The following is a 17,377-nucleotide window of genomic DNA, read 5'->3' as shown; positions in this document are numbered from 1 at the left end:
CTCTTAAGATTTTAATTTTTTTCTCTAGCTTCCTTTATTATAAGAATATGGTATATAACATAGAAAACACATGTTAATCAACTGTTGATGTCGATTTTTATGTTTATGCTTATTGGTAAGGCTTTCAGTCAAGAGACTGTTAATAATTAGGTTTTTTATGAGTCAAAAGTTATACATGGATTTCTGACTCCATGGGGGGGATGAGGGATCAGTGCCCTTACCCCCTCCCTCTGTTACTCAAGAGTTAATCATATATACATATATGCATATATATGTATGGATATATGCATGTATACATACACATACATGTGTGTATTCACACATACACACAGAGAGGGAGGAAGAGAAACGGTGTATTTTCCTGTTATATGTTATATGTATAAGAGGAAAGAAAAAGCTCTTTATTAGCACTTTAGAAAGGTAGTTTAAATACATTTAATCACACTGTAACAGACCGTATTTCAATATAGCATATTAGAAGAGCAAATTAGGACTAGGGCTAGTATTTAGACATACCTTCCTCCTTCTTCACTTGTATCCAAAGACTTGATAATTAGAATCAATTGTTGACCTATAAATTCTTTTGACATCAAATTTCCAATATAGGAAAAATCACTTTTCTTATCATCTTTAACAACTGGAATACTCTGAATATAACTAAAACAAGTAGAATAAAATGTAAAATCTGTTAAAAAACATTAAACAGCTCCCCGTGAAGTCAGAAAGAATCTTTTTCAGTTCATTATTAGTCCAAATATATATGGATGCTTATAACACATTATACTAATTCGGCTTCAAGAGTAAACTATGCTATTGTTACAAATTTTCACAAACTTATAGGCTTGTATCAAAAATATATTCCTTAAGTACATGAAATATATTATGCTATATATTATATATAATAATGTTATACATATTATATTATATCATATTATATTGTATTATATGAAAATGTATTAATTAAAGATTCAAATTTCTTACGGGGAATTTTCTTTTTTTTTTTTTATTTTTTTTTTAAAAATTTTTTTTTTCAACGTTTATTTATTTTTGACAGAGAGAGACAGAGCATGAACGGGGGAGGGGCAGAGAGAGAGGGAGACACAGAATCGGAAACAGGCTCCAGGCTCTGAGCCATCAGCCCAGAGCCTGACGCGGGGCTCGAACTCACGGACCGCGAGACCGTGACCTGGCTGAAGTCGGACGCTTAACCGACTGCGCCACCCAGGCGCCCCTTACGGGGAATTTTCAAAAAGCAATATTTATGTCTCTCAAGTTGGTAACATTATTTCAGTCACCAGTATTCTCAGTTATAAAGTTCTGCATCCCTTTAACAAAACACAATTTTTCATAAAGAGCACGTCTTCTCTCATCATCCCTAAGTGACCATTATACTTTTGTTTAAAAAAATAGTAATAATCAATGCTAATTACATGAGTAATCCATGAATATAATGACCTTTTAAAAAATCAGAAAAATATAGATAGCTTCATGAATTTGTATCTTCCTTGCTTAAGGGCCCTACTAACATCTGTATTGTACTTATTTTAGTGTAGATACTCCTAAATAAGCACCATCAACTACCCTTTTACCCTTACCATCACTACCCAAATTAATGCTTACCCTCATCTAGATTATATTCAACAGCCTACCAGAAGGTTTCCCTATCTTGTGTGAACAAAAAAAGCTACTTAATGGCAGAATTAGGGGCACCTGGGTGGCTCAGTTGGTTGAGCATCTGACTTCAGCTCAGGTCATGATCTCATGGTTCATCAGTTCAAACCCCGAGTTGGGCTCTGTACTGACAGCCCAGAGCCTGGAGCCTGCTTTAAATTCTGTGTCTCCCTCTCTCTCTGCCCCTCCCCTGCTTGCATTCTCTCTCTCTCTCTCTCTCTCTCTCTCTCAAAAATAAATAAACATTAAAAAAAATTGTTTTAAGACAGATTTAAGAATTTAAGTTTAGACAATTAGGTACCTTTAGGTTGGAAAGTAATATGAAAAACAATCCTGATGAAAAATGTCATTTTTAAAATGCCAACAAAAATCAGGGCACCTAGGTAGCTCAGTTGGTTAAGCATACAACTTTTTTTTTTTAATTTTTTTTCAATGTTTATTTATTTTTGAGAGACAGGTCGAGAGAGAGAGAGAGAGAGAGAGAGAGAGAGGAAGGAGGTGGAGCAGATAGAGAGGGAGACACAGAATCCGAAGCAGGCTCCAGGCTCCGAGCTTTCAGCACAGAGCCTGATGCAGGACTCGAACTCATGAACTGCGATATCATGACCTGAGCCTAAGTCAGACCCTTAACCAACTGAGCCACCCAGGCGCCCCAAGCATACAACTCTTGATTGTGGCTCAGATCATGATCTCACGGTTGTAAGATCCAGCCCCTCATTGAGCTCTGGGTAGAGCGTGGAGCCTGCTTGGGATTTTCTCTCTCTGCCCTTCCCCCACTCACACGCACACAGGCACGTACTCTTTCAAAATAAATTAATGAACTTAAAAAAAATTAAAAATTGGGGCACCTGTGGCGCCTGGGTTGCTCAGTCGGTTAAGCATCCGACTTCGGCTCAAATCATGATCTCACAGTTCATGGGTTCGAGCCCGGCGTCAGGTTCTGTGCTGACAGCTCAGAGCCTGGAGCCTGTTTCAGATTCTGTGTCTCCCTCTCTCTCTGCCCCTCCCCTGTTCATGTTCTCTGTCTCAAAAATAAATACACAGTTAAAAAAAAAAATTTTTTTTTGTTTGTTTTTGTGGGGGCACCTGGGTGACTCAGTCGGTTAAATTGTTCAACTTCAGCTCAGGTCATGATTCACAGTTCACGAGTTCAGGCCCCACACCAGGCTCTGTGCTGACCGCTCAGAGTCTGGAGCCTGCTTCAGATTCTGTGTCTCCCTTTCTCTCTGTCCCTCCCCTGCTCATGCTCTCTCTCTCACTCTTCTCTCAAAAATAAACTAACAAAAAAAATCCCTGATTTCTTTATGTGAATACGTCAGTTAACAGGAAATTGTTTCATATCAGAATTATGAATCACTAACTCTTCCTGCTACAAAATGTCTGAAAATATATTCCTGAGATTATCAGGTAGCAATTTTCCATTTAATTTTGTTTCTGTACCTGAATAAACTAATCCTATCCAGTGATGTTCCTCCAAAAAGAAAACCATTCTATTTCTTAAAGTATTCTTTCAATCGTAATTAAACTACAATTTTTAAAGTTTTCTTCTTTACAAGTGAAAAAACGCAAGTTGATTAAAGTTACCTATTTCAAAATCCATAGATTAAGTGACAAAGGAAATATAAGAATCCCTGACTTCTTAGAGCCAAAAGAACCAAGCTCCTTACCTGTATTTCAGTAAGAATTAATCTGTGAAGCAATCCTTGAGGAGAGGCTCTCCCTGTTATTTAAGTATTTATTTCCTAATATTCTTTATCTTCTATAAGCATCTATTACTTTTATATCAAGTCATATTGTTAAGCATTGCATCAAACTCCTTAATTTTGGAAACACTGCAACATGGCCCAAACAGCATTATAATGAATACTCTAATTAAATATTAAAGCCTGAAACAACTACTATTGAAACAGTAGATGCACACATATTTTTTTATGATATTACTATGAACTGAGGCTATAAGTTTCCATATTGGGCTCACATTTAAGATATTTACCCTGGATTCAATATTTTGCACACAAATTAAAATGCATTTATAGTTTCGACTCCTGACTTATGTTGAATCATCATTAAGCAAAAGCAGAATACTATATTTATATTCCATACAAAGAGAATTCAGGCTTGTAATTCATATTCTAAGGAAGAAGCTTTTTAAAAAAATGCATCAAAAGTATAAAGTTAAAAACTCTACACACCAAAACCTACCAAAATATACATAACCTTTGGTCCAGCAATTTTACTTCTGGGAATCAACTCCACAAAATCCCAAACATACATAACAATGTATGATTTAACAAAACTTTATCAGTGAAAACTGGAAATCATGTTAAATGTCCATTAACAGAGGAATAAATCAAATATTGCCTTCATACTATGAAATGGCATCTTGTTAAGAGTGTGATAAATTTATATGTACCAACGTATAATGATCTCAGATATAAGTAGTCGAGGAAAAATGTATAGTGTGATATCTTAAAAAAAATCATGCATTTTCATATACGTGCATGTAAATGTAGAGAAAGAGATTTGAATGTATATACCCCAAATTGTTAACTCTAAGATAAATGGAATTGAGGAATTAGAGGGTGATAGAAAAATTCCAGGGGTACCTGGGTGGCTCAGGCAGTTAAGTGACCGACTCTTTAGATCTCTGCTCAGGTCATGATCTCATGGTTGTGAGATTGAGCCATGTGACAGGCTACGCACTGAGCCTGGAGCCTGCTTGGGAGTCTCTCTCTCCCTCTCTCTGTCCATCCCACAAATGCTCTCGCTCTCTCAAATGAAATAAACATTTAAAAGAAAAGAACTTCCACATTTTTCTTCTACATATTTCTATATTTGAATTTTGACAAGAATTGCATTTATGTTTTAATGGTATGATTTTAAAATAAAATTAAAAATCAGAATTAAAATAATGAAAAAGGTGTATTTTGAAAAAATTTTTTAAAAAACAAAAAGCCAAACAGTGACAGTCTTAATTAATACTAAAACTGGCCTCAAAGGTTCACCCTGTCAGTCAGAAAACTATGGCCCATGCACCAAATACAGCCTGCTGCTTATTCTTATACAGCGTGCAAGCTAAGAGTTTTACATTTTTAAATGAAAGCTTGTTTATATATGGATGTATACACACACATCTGAAAATACCTATGAAAATTATATGAAGTTCAAATTTTAGTGTCTATAAACGTTGATAAAAGTTTTGTCGGAAAACAGTTACAATCATTCATCACATACTCTTTGGCTGCTTTTGTAACACCACACCATAATTTTCATTATGACACAGTATGGCCTACAGACCTAAATATTTACTGTCTGACCCTTAGAAAAGGTTTGCCAACCAATTTCAAAAGTAACACATCATCACCTTTATGTAGAAATGTTCATATTCATACCCTAACAGCTTTAAGGAAATACCGTAAACATGTTGACTTTCTGCTCTTTCAGTATACTGTCCAGTACAGAGTATTCTTCAGAAAGACTCAATGTACATTCCTATTTATCCTTGCCTATCCAAAAAAAAATGGTTTTGAACTGATTCCCAATCCAGCTTGACTTTGACAGAGGGGTATAGAGGACTGAAACATACAGCACCAAAACTACAATACAAACAAAAGCAAAGAATTTTACCTCAGTAAATACTCTGCATATACTACAGGCTCTGGCAAAATCTGCTCCAAAACTTCTTCACCTTCATCTCCTTTCGATTTCACATATTCACAAAGGACACGCCAATACAAAGCGTTTTCAGGAGTTAATGTTTCCAATGGAATCAGTTTCCTTAATTTAAAAGGGAGAGAATAAGACAAAACATAAGCTTAATATCCAGGTAAAAGTTTGAACTGAGTAGGGGCACCCGGGTAGCTCAGTCAGTTAAGCGTCCATCTCTTGATTTTTGCTCAGGTCATGACCTCACAGTTCATGAGATCAACCCCCACATTGGGCTCTGCATTGACGGCAAGAAGCCTGCTTTGGATTCTCTCTCCCTTTCTCTCTGCCCATCTCCCATTCATACATGCTCTCTCTTGCTCTTTCAAAATAAATAAACTTAAAAAAGAATTTTGAACTGAGTATAAAAAATGGGAAAAGCAGACTTGATTTATAACCAGCATCCTTTAATTGCAAAGTCATTAACTTATTCACACATACACAAATAAAAACATTCAAAGCAAAAGAAAAAAAAAAAGAATCAAACATACAATAGGGATGCATATTGTTGGACTTTCCATGGTAAGCTAATGCAAAAACCAAAGTAACAAAATGAGAAAAAAAAATGCAGCTAAAGTTGTCTGTGCAGATAAAGTAGTGAGTTCTTATACAAAAAGAATAAAAAAGACATCCACCACAGTAAAGAAAACACAAGTGGGGTAGATAAAAAGTACTGATACAATCTGAAGTAATCAGAAAAGGGGACTAATTTTAATTGCAGAAGTTCATCATTATCACATTTCAAATAATGAGTATATACCTGCCATCGTTATTTTTACAGATTTCTGCCAGCTCATTAAGAGGAGTCACTGAAAATAAGGCATTCAGAACAGAGACTGCCACTTCAGAAGAATTTTCCACATCTAACCGATGAAGCAACTCTAATATATTTCCTTCAGTGAAACGTAACCAGCCTTGGAGAAGATGCTTCTGCATTGCTTGTTTTACAGCATCTGTTAAGTCATTTGAAATATAAGTGAACAGAGGCTCCCTCTAGCTTCCATTTCCTATATTTTGTCTGTATTAATCACCTTTTATCATCAGATCAGTGTTGACATAAAATCAGTATTTATAATAAAAATAGAGACTAAGAGGAAGAACAAGGAAAAATACTGGAGAAGAAAATAAAAGTACAATAATATTGCAAAAGTCACTATGCTGTCCACTTCCAAGTAATAACGGAAAAGTTCAAATCAAATACCCAACTACTATCACAGCCTATAAAAATATCTGCATTCCTTCTCCCCTGGATTCACTGGACTTCAAGTGTTAGTCCTGACATTATGATAGCTATTATTTCACCCATTGCCTGCCTTCATCTGTTACACGCTTGCTATTTGCAATAGTGAATCACATAAGCATATATCACTGAACAAAATTTATTCTTAGTTTTTAAGTCATCCTCTTAGTCATTAGTCTTCTGACAATGTTTTGAAACTCAAGTTTTCTTGCTACAGCAAAATTAAGCCATCTGAGCCTTCTCATGGGGACTAGAAATTTAAAATATATCATTCCTCATCACTCCCATAAGCAGATTCTCTAGTTTTAACAAAGACAAAAAGAATTTTAAAGAGGTAGGAAAATTATACTAGTCTGATAATTCCTAAATTCTGTTTCTACAGCACAGGACACCTTCCTATCAAGATATACACAAAGGGGATAGATGGCACATTTTTAGAAGATAGAGAGTTCAAAAAGATATCCTGCACTACATCTGATATAAATTAGCTATACATCCTTAAGATATACTTTCTTCATCTTTACAGATGTGTTTTACAACACAGGAAAATTAAAACAAATTCTGCTCCTTTAATTACCACGATCTTTAACCTTATGAAATGTTTTCTACATGACTTACCAAGCTAAATTTTGACAGACTGAGGCAATGGTAGGCTTACTTCACATAATTAAGGAAACACGTTTTCTAAACCTTGTAAGTCTACTAAACCAAAATCTTCTCAAGTTATGTATTTAAAGAAGTCGATCTTACCTGATCTGTCATTAAGACCTTGTTGAAGAAGCATGACTCTCTGAGCAATGGACATAGCTCTCATATGAACCTTTTCAGCTAAAACCTTAAAAAGATAAGGTGGTCATTAAACTCAACATAGTCTATATATTTCGTAACTAGTAATATCTCCTTCGTCTAAGAAAATAACCCATAATTTCTAAAACAAATTAATATCTGGAACACATTTAATGCAATAAGATTTTACCTAAATTACCTATACTCTCCATCCATAAATATCTCACTGAAGAAATCATTATATGCCAAATATTCTTCAAAAGCATTTTAAGAATGCAAGTTATTAGACTGACTTACTTGATAAGCCAGCTTTCTCACAGCCTCCTTCACATCCTTGGTGCGCCCTACAATTTTTGGTAAAGTTTTTGCTGATGGTGCAATACATGATAACACTGCCCGCCTAACTTCTGGATTTGAATCATTTTCAATCAAAGTAGCATATGCTAAAAAAAGAGCAATACATTTTAGTACATTAAAGAAATATTTAACAAGTCATAAGATAGCCCACATTTTGATATTTAACAATATCCTTAAAATGATATTCATTTTTTTTAGTCTTACACATTTAATTTTACCTGAAGATTTTTTTTCTGCCAACTCCCCTAAAGAAAAAAAAAAAAAACAACAGAATAAGAGAAGCACCTAGGTGGTTCAGTCAATTGAGCATCTGACTCTTGATTTTGGCTCAGGTCACGATCTCACAGCTGGTTAGTTGGAGCCGCACACTGCACTGGCAGGGCAGAGCCTGCTTGGGATTCTCTATCCTATTTCTCTGACCCTCCCTCTCTCTCCAAATAAACTTTTAAAAAGAATAGAATAAGAAATTTGTCAAAGGACTAGGCACATAGGCTAAAACTGAAAACAAAGAGCCCTAAAGATCATGGAAAAATTTATCATTAAGATTATGTCTTTGCCACTCTTCAAGATTTAGAAGAAAGTCTAGTATTGCAGGCAGTTTATTTTAAACTAATAATGCTTTTTAAAGGGCTAATTATTTTGATTTTTAATGAGTCCTAAAGAAGTTACTTCTGATTTTGCTCACTGAAACAAATCCATTTCCTGTATTTAAGTATTTATTCACCTCTACTTCTCAAATTTTCCCCATCTTTATTATTTTTATTTAAATTTTTTTTTTCAATGTTTATTCATTTTTGGGACAGAGAGAGACAGAGCATGAATGGGGGAGGGGCAGAGAGAGAGGGAGACACAGAATCGGAAACAGGCTCCAGGCTCTGAGCCATCAGCCCAGAGCCCGACGCGGGGCTCGAACTCACGGACCGCGAGATCGTGACCTGGCTGAAGTCGGACGCTTAACCGACTGCGCCACCCAGGCGCCCCTCCATCTTTATTATTAAGTACATGTTGGCTACTAAACATATATCTTATACAATACTATGTGTACCATTTAACACCAAAAATATTAACTATCATTAGTTATCAAAATTGATTATAAAGCTAGTAAGAGGGACAAAGACAAAAGTGAAAAAGGTCCCATAATGTAGCCAGACCTATATAGAAAAGTGGAATATGACTATCTTTATGAGCCCAGAAGTAGGGAATAATTTCTTAAATGAAAGAAAATGCAAATCAAAAGAAAAAAAAGTGCAAATCATAATAAAGGCAGAGACCGAGTAATTTTGACATTAGGAATTTCTGTCCAACAAGACGTCCCAAAGAGAGTGAAACAAAGAGCCATCTAAAGTTGAAAGAGATCAACAATTCATATAAGCCAAAAATTTCTTTCCAAAATATATAAAGAATTCCAGTAAATCAATAAGACAAACCAACAGAAAAAATGAGAACACATTGACATTATATAGAAGAAACGTAACTGTTAAATAAATGAAAAGATGCATAAAAAGGATATATATCATACACACAACTGGATTAAAAAAAATTATTAAATCTGACAATATCAAACACTGGAGAGAATATGGATCAATGAATGCTTTTATTCACTGTTACTGGGAATATTAATTGGTAAACCATTTTGCAGAACAACTGTACCTTATCTGATAAAGTTGAATGCACACATATCCCAACAAGTCCACACTAGGTATATACCTTAGAAACTCTTAAAAAAAATTTTTTTTTAACGTTTATTTATTTTTGAGACAGAGAGAGACAGAGCATGAACGGGGGAGGGTCAGATAGAGGGAGACACAGAATCTGAAACAGGCTCCAGGCTCTGAGCTGTCAGCACAGAGCCTGACGTGGGGCTCGAACTCACCGACCACGAGATCATGACCTGAGCCGAAGTCGGCCGCTTAACCGACTGAGCCACCCAGGCGCCCCCCCTAGAAACTCTTTAACCTGTGTACCAGAAGCCAGGTATAAGGAAGTTCATAGCAACAACATTACTTTTTCAGAGCAAAATAACTGGAAACTAGAAGGTCTACCAATATTAGAAATAATAAACCGTGTTACATTTATACAACACAATGCTATAAAACAGTAAATAAGGGGCACCTGGGTGGCTCAGTCAGTTAAGCATCTGACTTTGGGTCATGATCTCACGGTTCAGTTTGTTAGTTCGAACCCCACATCGGGGTTTCTGTTGTCAGCACAAAGCTCACTTGGGATCTTCTGTCTCTCTCTCACTCTCTGCTCCTTCCCCGTTTCCGCTATCTCTCTCTCAAAAATAAACATTTAAAACAATTTAAAAAAACAAAACAGTAAATAAATATTATCAACATGGATGAATGTTACAATTATAATTGTTGAAAGCAGAAAAATATGATTCACATAGCATACAAAATGATAGGCAAAACTTTATTTAGAGATACACACAAATGGCTGTTTAAACACAAAGGCAAAAGAATAATTAACACAAAATTCAGGGTAATCATGAACTGTGAGGGCAAGTGATGTAATTGGGGTGGGATGTAAAACAGGCTTCAAAGGTACTGATGATTCTATTTCATTTTAATGTTTATTTATTTTTGAGAGAGAGAGAGAGAATGCGGCCAGGGGAGGGGCAGAGAGACACAGAATCCAAAAATAGGCTCCAGGCTCTGAGCTGTCAGTACAGAGCCCAACACGGGGTTCCAACTCATGAACCATGACATCGTGACCTGAGCCAAAGTCAGACACTTAACCGACTGAGCCACCCAGGTGCCTTGAGGCTCTATTTTTTTAAGCTGGGTGGTAGCTACTTGGGTATTTTTAAAAGTCATATATTTATACATATACATATAAAACCTATACTTTTCCATAGAGAGAAAGAGAGAGCCAGAGAGAGAATATATTCAAAAATAAAACAAAAAACAAAAAACAAAAAACCCTCTCTAATGAGAATTTAACAAAGTCAAGGAAACTGAAAAGGAATTTAGGAGGCTACACATACCTTTAACCACTGGACACTCATCATCTTTGGGATCCTGAAGTCGTGAAAGAGCCAGAACTGCCTGTATCCTCACATTTGGAATTTTGTCTTTCAATCTAATAAGCATGGCTTCATTAATTTTATCAAACAAATCATCATCAATCTGGGCATTTTCTGGCATACTTCCCAAGAGCTTGTTTATGAGCTGGCATGCTCTAAATCTAACTGCATTGCTGTTTGCTTCATGAGACTGAAACGGAAACAAATCAAAATTTATTTACAATCACATACCATTTGAATTCTATAGGTTTAGAATACAAAAAGTTACCAAATCCATTACCTGCAGAGAAACAAGATTACCTTGATCCCTATGTATACTAAACATACATTACATCAAGTCCCACAATATACACAGCTCAAAGTAAGTATAAACTCAACTACAAGAGCATACTTCTGTTGTAGGAATTCTTCTAAAATAGCTCATTTAAAACAAATGACATGAGAACTGGCTCACAGAGGTCATTAAAAATTTAATGCTGGAATTACTTTAAGTCCACTTTTTAATCCTAATGACAGTTCTAATATTTCCTACAAAAGGCAGACTCATTCAGACATTTTCTGTTACGAAATATTTCATTCTCTAAAACATAGAAACGTCCCATGGATGGCCCTTTTAATATTGCAAAATTTTCTACAATGCTTCCCCAAAGTTCTAGTTTTCATACCTTTAAAAGAAAGGTAAACAAATAATTTAAAATGCCACGATCTTCCTCTTCCTCATCATCTTCGGTATCTGATTGGTGAAATGAAGTAACAAACTTTGCTGCAAATTCTATTACTCTCTCCACGGCCGGCTCACGTTTATAGACCACCATAGCATACTTAAGGTAATGAACAAACTCCTCATGAAAAATGGTCTTATCATCCATCTGAAAGACAAAAAGAAACCCTTCACAAACTGCATTGATATAATCCCTTTTTCCCAAGAGTACCCTAAGACTGATGAAAGCACTACTCATAATTACTCACACTAAAATCATTATTTAGTAAACTCTCAGGTGAGTTTCCAAACTGTTGAAGGAAAAATATTTGCACAAATTTCTCTCCAGAGCAATTTACTTCTCCAAGGAAGAAAACAAACATGAATTTTGACAGTGAAAGGATCCCTTTCATTTTTTTTTTTTTTTAAATACCCTTGGGGGTGCCTGGGTGTCTCAGTCGGTTGAGTGACCGACTTCAACTCAGGTCACGATCTCGCGGTCTGTGAGTTCGAGCCCCGCATCGGGCTCTGTGCTGACAGCTCAGAGCCTGGAGCCTGCTTCTGATTCTATGTCTCCCTTTCTCTCTGCCCCTCCCCCGCTCATGCTCTCTCTCTGTCTCAGAAATAAACTTAAAAAAATTTTTTTTAATTAAAAAAAAAAAATACCCTTGAATCCTCAATATGCCTTGGTGCCAGTTTAGTTTAAAAAAAAAAAAAAAAAAGACCTTCCTGAAACAACCCAAAATCAACAGTGGCTTTCTTATTTTACCACAGTTAGCCTTCCTTTTCCACGGCAACTTCCTTTTAATATAACTTTCACATTCTATCTCACTCATATCCTTAAGCCCGATTATACTGACAATTTTTCTTGGACCTCAAGATAATTTCTTTTCCCAAAATTCAGTGTCCTATTCTCAGGGTACCACCTACAACAGTATTCACATAAATAGGGAGAGCCAGGTACTAAGGGTTAATTTGTTATTTGGTGATTCAACTCAATTTAACTGTGATTAATTTGACCGACGGTCGGCCTTCCCGAGGTGGGCGGTGACCTGAGGGACAACCACCCACGAACCACGTTCAGGATCTACTAAGCGGCCCAGCACTTGGCGCCGGGCCGCTTCGGTGATCGTCGCTCTCCAAATTCACAAAGAATTAGCGGTCCGCGCCGGAGGCCGCAGGGAAGAGGGGCTGCGCGGACGACCTCGGGGAGGTCTCCAGACCTTTCCGAACTGGGTGCGGAAGGTTAAGAAGATTGGAATCCGGGGGGGCCACCCACAGGAGACCCCTTTGGGAGGCTGGTCCCGGGAGCGCAGGGGGACGGCGGCCGAGGCTGGGGCCGCGCTTACCGTGCAGTAGGTGCGGCTCAGCGCCACCACGAGCTTCGCCTGGTTCTGGTGCGGCTGCTGCGCCAACTGAAAGGCCTCCTTAACCGACAACAGCTTCTTCTCCGCCCCCATGGCGCCGTGACTTGGCTGGGACGAGCCTCGTCCGCGCAGGGGTACAGCGGGCCCCACCGACCGCAGGACAAAACTCCAAGGTCGCCTCAGGCTCCGGTCAGCCGGCAGCTAAGCACCCAGGGTGGGGTTACCGCCAGAGCGTTCAAAAAACTCCCGCGGGAGAAGCAAATACCGCGAGACTGCCGCGAGAGCGGGAAGAGATGGCTCCACCTTCCTCAATTACGGCAGTTTGGACGCATGCGCTTAGAATCGTTGCAGCGGGTCTTCGAGAGGGAAGTGGCGTTTGTAAGAGGAGGGGGCGTTGGCCCGCCCGGAAGTGAAATCGGCCGCTCGCCGAACCGAGATGCGACTGCCGGGGCAGAGCTGGTGGTGCTAGGCCTAGCCGGGTCGTGCAGCTGGGCGTGGGGCGAGAAAGAAGAAAGGATCCTCCATGGGTGAGAACAGGGAATCTGCTGAGGGGAAGATTTCCTTCTCCGGCTAAAGGGGAGCAGGGGATCCCAGGTGTAAGGGTTCTTTTGGAGCTCTGTCGAGAAGGGCGTGCTGGAAGCTGAGCTGCGACCGGGCTTCCATTGAGAAAGCAGACGTTCATGTTCAGCAGAGGGGGCGTTACGTGGTGCCCTGATGGAAGCGGGCCTCGGTCATTTTAACCCTTAGGTAGCTGGCGGAGGGTCTGCAAGAAGTACGCAGTTTGGGAAGAGCTGCGGAGAGAGGCACGATTTAATTTGGATCCAGCTTATTCCAGCTTTCGAGGCCTGGTTTACAAAGGTGCCTAACAGCGATGTATTCAACCAAGAACACAGGGGATGGTGTTTAGGGTAGTGGTAACGATAAATTTGCAGTGCCTTCGAGCAGGAACTGACTCTTTAAAATAAAAAAAAAAGGTGGGGGGCGCCTGGATGCCTCAGTCGGTTAAGCGTCTAACTTCAGCTCAGGTCATGATCTTCACAGTCTGTGGGATCGAGCTCCCCCCCCCCATCGGTCTGTGTGCTGACAGCTCAGAACCTGGAGCCTGCTTCAAATTGTGTGTGTGTCTCTCTCTCTGCCCTTACCTCTCTCTCTCTCTCTCTCTCAAAAATAAATAAACATTAAAAAAATTAATGGAAAAAAAGAGGGGGATTATATCAGACAAAAACAAACATCTCAGTACACACAGCCAGCTAAGATAAAGAAGATTACAAAGTCACCTGTATACCTTTTTCCTATTGAATTACATTCTCTCTACAGCATTAACGGCTTTTCTGAACTTTATATATTAAAGACATATGAATAAGTCTCTGAATAAATATACTGTATTATTTTTATGTTCTAACATTATATAATCATTTGCCAAAAAAAAAAAAATCCTTTGCACCTTGCTTTTTTTTTTCAGTTAGTATTGTTTTTGAGGTTTATTCATATGAATACTTTCATAATGATAACTTATACCTTATGGACCCTTATGTGCCAGACACTGTTCTAAGCACTTTACTAAGTTCAGTCCTCACAAACAACCCCTATAAGGTAACTTCTAGCTCCTGTTAAGGTAAGGAAACCAAGGCACAGACAGGTTGCTGCAGTATTCTTTTGTATGAATATGTGATAATTTATTCATCCATTCTCTTTATATTATACATACAACACTATAAGTATTCAAATGCCAGTTAAAGTAATGAATATGGTAGTATTGGGTTGCCTATAATTTCAAAATTATCAAGAGGTCTATTATTGAAAAGGCAAGAAGGATGAGTGTTTTAGGTTAATCAGCTAGAGCAAAAGCAGAGGCCCATGAATTCATGGACACACTGCTAACATAATCTAACTATAGCTAAAAGTATAGAATGCCTGGAAAGCTGTGGAGAGAGAAACCCAGAAAGGGCATTAATTTTTTAGCCAGGTATAACCAAAATATCATTTCAACATGTAATCAACAGATTATTAATGGAATGATTTACATTCTCTTATTTCCCTACTAAGTCTTTGAAATTCGGTATTATTTTACATTAGCCACAGGAGTGCTCTGTAGACACATGGGGCCAGTGACTACAGTATTGGACCATGTGGAACTATGCTCTTATTTGAGAACCACTGCATATACCATTTGTTTTTCATGTAAAATTGGTAAACTAAAAATTATAACAAGTATTTGGAGACATTTTTCTATTTTGTAGCCTTTAATTGCTCAATTTTCTTTATACTTTGGATGCTTGCTACCTTTATTACTCTAACTATGAGGTTTCTAACAGTATTATTTCCTCTACTGTATTTTACTTGGTAATCGACAAATGAGGGATGACTTCTATCATGTTGTCGGATACTGAAAGATGAGGCATCTGGCCACCAGAGGTCAGCCTAACTGTTTTGATTAGCTTTTTTTTTTTTTTTTTAGGATTAACATGTAACATGTTTTTGTTTAGTATTTTTAGAACATTATATCAGAAAAAGAGAAAAAGACACATTATGAAGTGAAGAAGCATCCTTTGTAATGGAAGAAAATATTTGCAAACTATATATCCCGTGAGAGGTTAAAATCCAACATATATAAGAAACGCCAACAACTCAATAGCAAAAAAACAACCCAATTAAATGAGCAAAGGACCTGAATAGACATTTTCCACAGAAGACATACAGCCAACAGGTATATGAAGAGATGCTCAACATCATTGATGGTCAGAGAAATGCAAATCAAAACCTCAATGAGATACCACCTCACAACTGTTAGAATGACTATTATCAAAAAATCAAAAGATAACAAGTGTTAGGATATAGAGAAAAGAGAACCCTTATACATGTTGGTGGGAATGTAAATTGATATGGCCATTATAGAAAACAGTCAAGATTCCTCAAAAAATTAAAACTAGAAATAACCTTGTGATCCAGCAATCCTGCTTCTGAGTATATATCTAAAGGAAATGAAGTCACTATCTCAAAGATATATCTGCAGTACTGTGTTTATTTCAGTGTTAGTCACAGTAGCCAAGATAGGAAAACAACGTTAGTGTCCATAATGGATTAATGGATAAAGATGTACTTTACATATAATGGAATACTCTTAAGTCTTAAAAAGGAAGGAAATCCTGGGGCACCTGGGTGGCTCAGTCGGTTGAGTGTCTGACTTTGGCTCAGGTCATGACCTCTCAGTCTGTGAGTTCGAGCCCCGCATCGGGCTCTGTGCTGACAGCTCAGAGCCTGAAGCCTGCTTCAGACTCTGTGTCTCCCTCTCTGTCTGCTTCTCTCCTCCTCACACTGTCTCTCTCTCAAAATAATAAATACATTTTTTAAAAAAAGGAAGGAAATCCTGCAGTTTGCTACACCATGGGTCAGCCTGGAGGATATTCTAAGTGAAATAAGCCAGACACAGAAAGGCAAATACTGTATAATCCTACTTATATGTGGAATCTAAAAAAGTTGAACTCATAGTAACAGAGTAGAATGGAAGTTATCGGTGGCTTGTGGGATGGAGGAGATTGGGGGATGTTGGACAGAATACAAAACCTTGAGTTATAAATTTTGGAGACCTAATGTATAGTATAGCGACTGTTAATGTATGTATACTTGAAATTTGCTGAGAGTAGATCTCAAGTGTAGATCTCAAGTGTTCTTTCAACACACAAGAAAATGGTAACTGTGGGCTACAGATGTTAATTAGCTTGTTTGTGGTAATCATTTCACGGTATATACATATATCAAAACATCACATTGTACATGGTAAATATATACAACTTGTCAATCATACCTCAATAAAGCTGGTAAAAAAAGATGCTGTGTTAAACATCATAGTATCACTGCTTAAAGCTTACTGTTTCTTGACTGGGAAAAATGAACAAGTAATAGCAACTATGGGAATTTCTTCCTATCCTTGGTAAACTTAGTTCAGTTGAAGAGGAAATAACAAAACTAAAGACTTTGTAAGGTAAGGCTATTTAGTTCTGAAATCATGGTAAAAATCATTCTTTAAAGGCAAATTATACATGGGAGCATACAGAATAGGTTAATTCAGTTTTGATGCTGGAAAATTATGCACATGGAATGTAAAGGAGTAACAGTGGTAGATTGACTCTAGAATTTATATATGCCCCCAAAGAGACTTTCTTATTTCTGCTAAAAAAAGTGGAGTGGGCCATTTACAGAGTGCTTTGAGTAACACAATAAATGATGTATAGCCAATTAATAATCTTGCAGATGGAATCTAGTTGAAATGAAAATAGTAAAAATGTAGGAGGACAGGAGAATTAAAAGCCAACAGCTTCTCCTGTCTCAATTAATAAACTAAAGACTTAGAGTATGTTTTGAGTTTTCTTTTGGTTTTCACATTGAACTGGGTAATAATATAAACTAAAAGTATTTGCATTCATTTTTCTTCTTGAAGTTATAAGCAGTTCCTTTATATTGCTTTAGTAGCATCATCTGTTGATCCTGCCTTTTTTTTTTTTTTTAATTTTTTTTTCTTTTCC

The 17,377-nt window shown here is 37.4% G+C and overlaps 1 protein-coding gene across 2 annotated transcripts in view; it reads right to left on the bottom strand.

Moving 5' to 3' along the window:
- Nucleotides 1-13,018, bottom strand: part of NCAPG (non-SMC condensin I complex subunit G) — a 45,169-nt gene extending 32,151 nt beyond the window's left edge. For both annotated transcript variants that reach the window (XM_047090452.1, XM_047090454.1), the window contains exons 1-8: nucleotides 12,837-13,018; nucleotides 11,453-11,656; nucleotides 10,749-10,977; nucleotides 7,700-7,845; nucleotides 7,367-7,451; nucleotides 6,137-6,329; nucleotides 5,299-5,448; nucleotides 517-657 (exon numbers count right to left, since the gene is read on the bottom strand). In XM_047090452.1, the coding sequence (XP_046946408.1) occupies nucleotides 517-657; nucleotides 5,299-5,448; nucleotides 6,137-6,329; nucleotides 7,367-7,451; nucleotides 7,700-7,845; nucleotides 10,749-10,977; nucleotides 11,453-11,656; nucleotides 12,837-12,947 (1,259 nt within the window). In that variant the 5' untranslated portion in view covers nucleotides 12,948-13,018. The remainder of the gene's footprint in view (nucleotides 1-516; nucleotides 658-5,298; nucleotides 5,449-6,136; nucleotides 6,330-7,366; nucleotides 7,452-7,699; nucleotides 7,846-10,748; nucleotides 10,978-11,452; nucleotides 11,657-12,836) is intronic.
- Nucleotides 13,019-17,377: the final 4,359 nt, after the last annotated feature.

Source organism: Lynx rufus, unplaced genomic scaffold (genome assembly GCF_022079265.1).
Source record: "Lynx rufus isolate CCGP_SWC_20201006 ecotype Redwood Valley unplaced genomic scaffold, mLynRuf1.p SCAF_3, whole genome shotgun sequence".
In the NCBI taxonomy this organism is placed as follows: domain Eukaryota; kingdom Metazoa; phylum Chordata; class Mammalia; order Carnivora; family Felidae; genus Lynx; species Lynx rufus.
This window is presented reverse-complemented; position numbering and strand designations above follow the sequence as displayed.